This window comes from Elephantulus edwardii, unplaced genomic scaffold (assembly GCF_000299155.1).
Source record: "Elephantulus edwardii isolate Elephantulus edwardi_28Jun2011 unplaced genomic scaffold, EleEdw1.0 scaffold00080, whole genome shotgun sequence".
Lineage (NCBI taxonomy): Eukaryota > Metazoa > Chordata > Mammalia > Macroscelidea > Macroscelididae > Elephantulus > Elephantulus edwardii.
This window is the reverse complement of record NW_006399830.1, coordinates 2,769,045-2,778,161: the sequence shown is the minus strand read 5'-3', so window position 1 is coordinate 2,778,161 and position 9,117 is coordinate 2,769,045. Positions and strand designations below refer to the sequence as shown.

Here is a 9,117-nt window from a genome sequence, read left to right as displayed (position 1 = left end):
GCCTTATTTTTTGCTATTTCCTTCAAAGCAGCTTGAACTTCTTCCTTCATCAGCATAGGCTCTTGCTCATATGTTGTGTCATTAAATTCTTCTGTGTCTGCCAATTCCTTTCGATACAATGACTCAGAATATTCTTTCCATCTTCTTTTGATACGTCCTGGATCATTTAATACTCTGCCTAAAGCATCCTTGATTATAGCAATTCAAGGTTTGAATTTGTTCTTCAGTTCCTTGAACTTAAGAAATGCTGAGCAAGTTCAACTCTTTTGGTTTTCTGACTCCAGGTCCTTGCACATTTCATTGTAATATTTTACATTTCCATCCCATGCTGCTGCATGGTTCAAAATTGGGAAGGGCGTATGCCAGGGATGTGTCCTGTCTCCATACCTTTTCAACCTCTATGCAAAACTGATCATCCAGGAGGCTGGACTCTATGAGGAGAAATGTGGCATCAGGATTGGTGGAAGATCTATCAACAGTCTGCGTTATGCAGATGACATACCCTGCTTGCTGAAACTGAAGAGGACCTGAAGCACTTGCTGCTGAGGGCCAAGGACTGCAGCCTTCAATATGGATTGAGGCTCAATGTCAAGAAGACAAAGATTCTCACCACTGGGCCAATTGGCAGCATCAGGATGGAAGGTGAAGAGACTGAGATTGTTCACAGCTTTAGTCTGCTTGGCTCCACAATCAACTCTCTTGGCACCAGCAGCCAGGAAATTAAAAAGATGTATTGCGATGGGAAAGTCTGCTGTTAGCGACCTCTCCAAAGTACCGAAGAGCAACGGTGTGTCTCTGGAGGCTAAGGTGCATCTGATACAGGCCATGGTCTTTGCAATCACTTGTTATACGTCAGAGACTTGGAAAATGACCAGGGAGGATAGAAGGAGAATTGATGCTTTTGAGCTTTGGTGTTGGAGAAGAGTGTTGAGGGTACCATAGATTGCTAAGAAAACAAAAGATTCATCCTGGAGAGGGTTAAACCGGTCTGCTCCTTGGAGGCAAGGATTCTGAGGATTCGTCTGACATACTTTGGTCATGTTGTAAGGAGAGACCAGTTCTTGGAGAAGGACATCATGCTTGGGAAGGTGGAGGGCAGGTGCAGCAGGGGAAGGCCCTCTGGGAGGTGGATTGATTTGGTGACTGGGGCAATCAGGATGAGTATGTCAGAGACAATGAGATTGGCACAGGATAGAGCAGAGTTTAGAGCTGTTGTACATAGCATCGCTACAAGTCGCAAGCAACTCGATGGCACATAAGAATAACAACAACATGTGGGTTGTGTGTGTGTGTGCATTTGCAGCATGCAGGGGTGTGTGTGTGTATGTGTGTGTTGGGGATCACAAGCAGGAATTTCTCACTAAGTTCCTTGAAGAAGAAAAAAACAGTGTCATCCTGAACGAGTTTGGGCACCCAGGTGAGGCCAGGAGGAAAGGTCACACGGTGCAGACTGCCAGAAAGGGACGGGCATGGGGCTTCAGGGGCCCTGAGCAGCCCGGGGCCAACAGGCTGTGTGTGCAGCTCTGGGGCTGGAGGAGGGATTCTTGCCAAGGGACAAAAAGGAGCACCTGAGGAGGCCTCTGATTTGGGCCTCCACCAGTCTGAGGGCCAGTTAAGAGCAGGCTCCAACTCGACAGGACAGCAATTAACACGTTGCCACAAATGACGGCAAAATATGTTTCTAAGCACGGTCGTCAATTTAAAAGTGTGCAGCAATGTGTTGAACAAGGAAGGGCTCCTCAAAGCACAGAGGCTGAGCACTTGACGACTATCTGCAACATCAGTGGTTCAAACCCACCAGCTGCTGGGAAGGAGGACGCTGTCAGTCGGCTCTCATAAACATCACAGCCCTGGAGACCCCGTGGGGCAGTCTACTCAGCTAGGTTAGAGGGCCAGCCAGGGTCAGGATTGGCTGGGGAGCAGTGCGGAGGGCTTGGTGCCCTTGGCTAGCCCAGTTTACATCTCTGATCAACTGTAAGTGGACTACTAGTCATGGCAGGCACTCGTGAGGATTACTGAAGATGGGTTTAACACAGGCACCCAAAAGAATACTAGCTCCTATTAGTGTTAATGGGTGGTTCAATTTCTCAAGGTAGGAGGCAGAAGACTTGAAGATGAATTTTTTTAAAAGCATTTAATTTGAACCTGAAGCATATCTTGCAGGTCATGAGGTGATGGTAAGATCAGGAGGTGGGTTCAGGTGGGAACCCCCTGCCACCTCCTCCCTGTGAGGGCGTGACCTCACCATACGAGGGCCAAAGCAGGGTCGGAAGCTCCACGGGCTCTTCATTAGGTGTCAAGACTGGAGCCAGGCCTCTGGGCCTAGCTGCCCCTCTGACAGCTTCACCAACCCCGTGTCGTCCAGCTCCCACCTGCAGACCCCTGGTGGGCTGGCGCAGGTGTGCTGTGTCTGCTGCAGTCTTGAGCGGAGCTTTCTGGGCGGTGGAAAGCAGTCTATCTTTGAGGGACATGTAAGTGGGGAGAAAAGATTTATGGGCTCTGCCCAGCAGGTACTTAATGCACGTGGGGTGATGACGAGCTGGAAATACGGAGCTCAAGGTCCTGACAGAAGTGTAAATATTCATAATCAGCCTCATCTCATCTCCTTAAAAAGAAGGTAGACTGACTAGCATGTTATTCCACTGAGATTGGAAATTCATCAATAGGGTTGCGAGCAGACCATTTGTTTAAGACGGCACTGAGTATGGAGTTATGTCACCAGGAATTTTGCAGAGTTGGATGTGAATTTTCAAGTCAAAGAGAAACAAACAAACAAAAGCTTCTCAAAGTGAAGAGTCATTCTTTTAATCTATGTCCTGTGGCTTTCATGCTTACTGAGTAAATGTTTCTTGTCTCATGATGCAGCTGGACAACTGTCCACAAATGGATGATGACAGCATTATTTGCTACTAAATTAAAATTAAAAAACATACTGTATTGGTAAGGTCTGTTGTCAGAGACCTCTCCAAAGTACTGAAGAGCAATGCTGTCAGTCTGGAGACTAAGGTGCGCCTGATACAGGCCGTGGTCTTTACAATCACTTGCTATGCATCAGAGAGCAATGAATGCATCAGAGCTGGGCAATGACTAAGGATGATAGCAGGGGAATTGATGCCTTTGAGCTATGGTGTTGGACTATTGAATACATGGACTGCTAAGAGAATGAACAGGTTCATCCCAGAGAGGGTTAAAACAGGCTGCTCCTTCAAGAATTTTGAAGCTTCTCCTGAAATACTTTGGACATGTTTTAAGGAGGGACCAGTCCTTGGAGAAGAACGTCATGCTTGGAAGTGTAGAAGGACAGTGCAGGAGAGGAAGACCCTTGATAAAATGGATTGATTCAGTGACTGGGGTCATGGGGGTAGGTGTGTCAGAGACAGTAAGATTGGCACAGGATACAGCAGGGTTTAGGGGTATAGTACATAGGGTCGCTGTGATTGGTAGGTGACTCGACGGCACATGACAAAAACAACAAATTAAAATGATCCTCCTGCTATGAATTTTGTGATCAGTGACATGAATTTAAATCTCCAGTGTTTAAAAGAAAGCCTGATGCAAGCTACCCGGCCCTGGACTTCCAGTAAGAAAGATGGGGCTTCACGTTGAGTTGTATGGTCTCATACATCTGACCAGTCGCCCTGGGTCACAATCAACTGGGCTGGCAATGTGGTGGGTGTGGCTGATCACAAGTACTGACTCCCTATCTGTCTTCCACTCCTCCCACTGTGCCCACCACGCCATGCTCCCAAGGGTCACTCGCAGGGGATTTATGCGGCAGTGCGTTCTCTTTCAGCACCACATTCCCCTAAGAGAATGAGTGCCTGGTCTTTCCTCTTTGTCCAGGAGAATTCTGGGGACATCTGTTTTGATTAGAGTCAAGAGAAAGGCGGGTCGTGGACAACTTTTAATGAAATAAAGAAGAGCGTACAGGCCTTACCCTATCTTCCGTCATATAGGCACTACTGAAGGTTCAAAATGTGCTTTTACGGATTGCAGTGGTTCCTCTGTTCCCAGTCACCAGAAACAAGGAATATGTGACACACAAGCACAAGAATATTCTAGGTTCAGGCAGGTGGAAGAGAGGTGACTTTGGAAAAAGATTCATGGGGTTCAAACAGAGGAGAAAACCCTGTTATTCCCCACAATTACTCTCATGATCACATTTGAAACTGGTTTGGCACACTGTCTCATACACCTCTTTTCTGTAAAAAAATTAAAAAGTAAAACAAGAGCTCTTCGCCCATAGGTTTTATCTGGGCACAACCATAAATATTTCACGTTTAGCCCAACTTTACAGCCTCTCATGATTCTTTCAGAAATACTTGCCCTTGAAACCCTTATATTCCAAATTCTGTCTTTAAATCAGACTCCAAAAGGCCGAGTTACAAAATACATACCAAATGTTCTCTTTAATCACTTAACACTCCAAATGGAGAAAACCTGTTTGGCATTAGATAAATATCTTGAACGCAGTGTAGGCAAGAACACCTTGAAATAATGCTTAACTAATCACAAAGCAATGATTTGGCAATAGATGGGCGAACCACTAATTAGACGGAGGGAAATAAAACCGTCATGGTTGGATAAAAGGATAAAGAGAAATAAGCAGTAATTACTGTTTTATCGTCAGAGAAAGTAGTATCAAATATAGCTCAATAAAAGGGGGGGACCCTACAGCTCTATAAGTAAATACCAGCCATCATTAAATTAGAACTTGGAACCAAACACAACTCAGAGCTGAACACCACAATTCAAAAAATGTACCCTCCCCAAATTGACCTTATTAACAAAATAAACAAAGGAGACACACAGGCAGACATAGGAAGGTAGAACTGGAGCTTTAGTGCGCAGGGTAAGCGGGAGGGTGGAGGGCGCGAGAACTGGCTAGATTCTCAGGCTGCCTGCAAACTGCCAACCTTGGGAACAAGCAGTTGTCCAGGGACTGGAGGGGAAGCTAGATCTGCACCTCTTCCCAGTCTGCTGGGATGCTGAACATGGAAGTGGCCCCAGCAGTGTGACCAGCTGTAGGAGCAACTTACATTCGGTGGCTGGGAATTATCTTGTGTCCTTCTCGGAACCACGTCACTTGAGGTCTGGGGTAGCTGTTGATAGGAAGTAAGTTGAGGACAGCTGCCTGTCCCTGGGAAACTGTCTTCCGCTGGTCCACCTCCATGAAGTTCCCCATGTCTGCAGAGAGAAAAAAACCAGCTCTGAGGCCTGGGGACGGTCAAAGGTGGAGATGCCTCTACTTTCTAGCCCAGTCACTGCTGCGGTAAGGCAGGAGGACACGGGGACACAGGAGCATGGGCACGCTGTGCAGGCGGCACCAGGGCCTCCACAGGGCTCTGGAAATACACCAACCCACACAGCACCCAGCACTGGCACCATTCTAGCTGCAACAACTCAATGAAACGCCTGCAGTTGCTTTGCCCAGGAACATGCTGTAGATGGAAGGGACGTGGGAGGCGGTGCTCACACAGAGATGGTCAGCGTGGGTGCAGACCTCCTCTGGCTGTGGTCCTGGCCCCCTCACCTTCTCCCTCCCTTAGAGTTTTGAGGACACCACTTAACAGGTGATTTGATAGCAATGTTTTCTAAGGATCTCCTTTTTTGAGCAATGTGCCCTGCTCTGCCTTAATTTAGGCCAAGTAAGTTTTGTTTTTACTTGTAACATAATTTTTAACAAGTGGGGCCACCAAACAGAACAAAAACCAGAGCACAGTGAGAAAGACAAGGGAAAAAAAGTAGGGTCACGGGGGAAAGAAAACACAAGGCACCAGCTGGAATGTGGGCTTAAGTAGCTACTTTACATCTGTTGTTGTTGTGCGCCATGTCGTCAGAACCACCGCACAGCTGACCCGCCAGTGGGTTTTGAGAAGCTGTAAATCCCAAAGGAGGAGAACGCCTATCTTTCCTTCACAGAGCAGCTGGCAGATTCGAACCACTTGTCTTTGGGTTGGCAGTGCAGCTCCTTCCCATTAAGTCACAAGAGTTCCTTGATTTAATAGTAGTAAAGTTTGAAATGGTTGAGTAAGTGTCCCATTAAAGCAGGCACGTGTGCCATCACAGCTGACAGGTACGATGCCTCACAGTGACCTTATGTGATGGAGCAGAGCCATCTCACAGGATTGCCTAGGTTGGGGAGGGCAGGGGAGAGAGCGTAGTGTTTATTGGAGCTGACAGCCTCTCAACAGCCCTTCCACAGAGCTGCTGGTGGGCTCGAACGGCTGACCTTCTGGCTAACAGCAGAACACTGAAATGTGCCACCTGGCTGCCCTGCAGACGCAGAGACAAGGACACAGAAATAATATATTTTTGTCTAAATCAGATTAGGCATGTAGCTATGGTTACTTTAAAGTGAAATTTGTTATCAAATGGAAGAACAGAGAAATAAGGGGAAAATCCCACTGCTAGAGATCAAGTGGAGAAACAAGGATAGAGATGATTAGGAAAATGTCCAAAACCATTTTGTAAGCCAGAATTTAATGTATTCTAATAAATTCCAAGCTGTTAATGTATTCAAGTATGTTTTGGGTATTGATCTGCAGTTTTTGTTTATTAATTATGTTTTCAATTATTCAGTTGAAAAACAGTTCTGAATTACTCTGCAGATTTAGCTGATTGACTTACCCAACACAATTCAGGAAAATTTAAAGCTTTGCAGTGGTTTAAAAAAAAAGTCATTAAACATGGCTAGCACCAGCACCTCACTCAGACGTTAGCAACCACTGTAGGAGGGCAGGAATTACCATATCCTACACAAGGACATAGGAAACAACAGACCTCAGCTGGGGTCATGGTGACACATGGCACAACACTGCTGCCCTACAAGGCACAGCCCCACTCTGGAGCTCGGCAGGGTTCCCAAAACTGACTATGACACGTGATACTCTAAGTTACAATTCCAAAGCATTCTTCTTGCTTAGTTTTAGTGGTAAATTCAAAGCATAATAAAGCAGACAGTCAATCTTTGTTGTTGTTGTTATTAGATGCTCTTGAGTCGAGTACAAGTCATAGTGACACTATGAACAAAAGATCTGAACCCTATTCTATTTTGTACAATCCTCACACTTCCTGACACATTAGAGTCAAGTGTAGCAGTCACCGTGTCAATCCACCTGGTCGAGGGTCTCCCTCTCCTTTACTGACCCTCCACCGTTCCCAGCATCATGTCCTTCTCCAAGGAACAACCACTCTTAGCAATATGCCCAAAGTATGTAAGATGAAGTCTCATCATTCTTGCTTCCAAAGAGCACTCCAGCTGCACCCTCTCCAAGACATATCAGTTTATTCTCCTGGCCATCCATGGGATGGTCAGTGCTCTTTTCCAACACCACAGCTCAAAGGCATCAATTCTTTTGTCATCCTTCCTCATTGTCCTGCTCGCATATGCATAACAAGTGATCGGAAAGACTAAGTCCTGAATCAGAAGCAGGTTTGTCCTCCAACTGACATCATTACTCCTCACTAATTTGGAGAGGTCCGTAACTCAGACTTTCCCAGGGCTAATTTTAGTTAGGTTCTATCTTTAGTAGATTCTGAATTTTAAAAGCATGCAGTGCTTTCCACAGGCCACACTCCCTCATCCCTCTCTCCTAAAAGTGACCATAACAGATAACATGTACTTGGTATGGAGGTGTATTAGGTGCTAATAGAAAGGTTAATGGTTCAAATCCACCAGCCAACTCAAGGGAGAAAAGAGGGCATTCCTCCTGCCCCCAAATAAAAGATGGAAAACATGATGGAGGCTTGTCAGAAGTTGGAAGCAGGGTAAGAGAAGTGGATGTGGATTGCCTTCAGCAGTGCTATGTGAGAACAGGGACTCCTTCTGTGAGGGGAGGGCGGCCTGGTGGCCTGGGGTGCAGGGAATTGTACGAGGCTGAGAACCAAAAGTTGGGTGCTTTGAATTTACCAGCTTCTCAGTGAGAGAAGGGTGGACAATCTCCTCTCATAGAGATTTATGGCTGTGGAGAGCAATCGAGGGTCCCCACTCTCAAGAACAGACTCGATGGATGGGTTTTTACTTGTAGACTCATTATCTATGAGAAGGGGAAAGTGGTGAATTAAAGGCAAACGCTCAAGTGTGTCATACCTGGTACAGTGATGCCAACTGCCTCGTTCTTGGCAGTGGCTCGGCCGACTCAAGCCACATAGCCTCACTGCCACCCAGGACCTAAGACCTGAGCCCTGCGGGCTGGGCAGCTAAGGAGGGACTTCTCGGCAAGTCATGATTGAAAAGGAAAATTATGAATTGATGGCCTGTTATCTAAACGAGTTTTATGTTTTATTTCTAAAATATTTTGAATCTGAATACAATCAAAGTCACAATCAAAATCAATTGATTGCCAACCCCAGGTGTCTGTCCACTTTGTTAAAATGCCCACAGGGCCCTGGAGGGCCCTGAATCTGCCTGAGTTAAAGGGGGGAAAGTGGTATATGCCTCATTAGCACCATCATGTAATCAGTCATATCAGCTGTTTACTTATCTTTTCCAGCTGGTTTTTACTTTGCAGTTACTCTCTTCCAAACAGAATCAAAGACAAAATCTCAACTTCTTTTTACAACGGCTGTAAGGGGTTTTCACAAGGCCCCCCGAGACGCGGTCTGCTAGTCAGTGCTGGGGCGTCTGTTTTATATACACATACATGCCACTTGGACTTCCGATCTTCGCTGCAAGAGCGCCCCCATTCTGTTTCGCACAACACAGCGGTAAAAGCCAGCATGGAGCCTCTGGAGAGATGGAATGGTGTACCTGCCAAAGACAAGGAATGTTAGTGGTTGCATATCAAAACCAGGAAATAAACTCAACACTTTGAGCCAACTTTCATACACACAACAGCCAGGCTGTAACTTCACCACCACCACCACCAGGGAGATCCTTGCCCCTTAGAACAATCAACTGCATGTGTAGACCAAAAAGACAGCATTCACCTGGGGCTAAAGGCCAGAAGGTGGGAAGGGCTGGGAAAGAGGATGAACAGAAATGAGAATCACAGGGAGGAAGTGGGAGGATGCACTTACACTGTGGGGATTTTCATTAATGTCATAAAACAATGTGTATGAATTGTTAAATAGAAAACCAATTTGCTTGTAAACTTTTACTAAAATTACAGTAAT

At 46.1% G+C, this 9,117-nt stretch overlaps 1 protein-coding gene across 1 annotated transcript in view; it reads right to left on the bottom strand.

Annotated features, from left to right (window-relative positions):
- Positions 1-9,117, bottom strand: part of SDK1 (sidekick cell adhesion molecule 1) — a 613,965-nt gene that overhangs the window by 580,878 nt on the left and 23,970 nt on the right. The window contains exons 3-4 of the mRNA XM_006889744.1: positions 8,646-8,752; positions 5,040-5,187 (exon numbers count right to left, since the gene is read on the bottom strand). Coding sequence (XP_006889806.1) covers positions 5,040-5,187; positions 8,646-8,752 — 255 coding nt within the window. The remainder of the gene's footprint in view (positions 1-5,039; positions 5,188-8,645; positions 8,753-9,117) is intronic.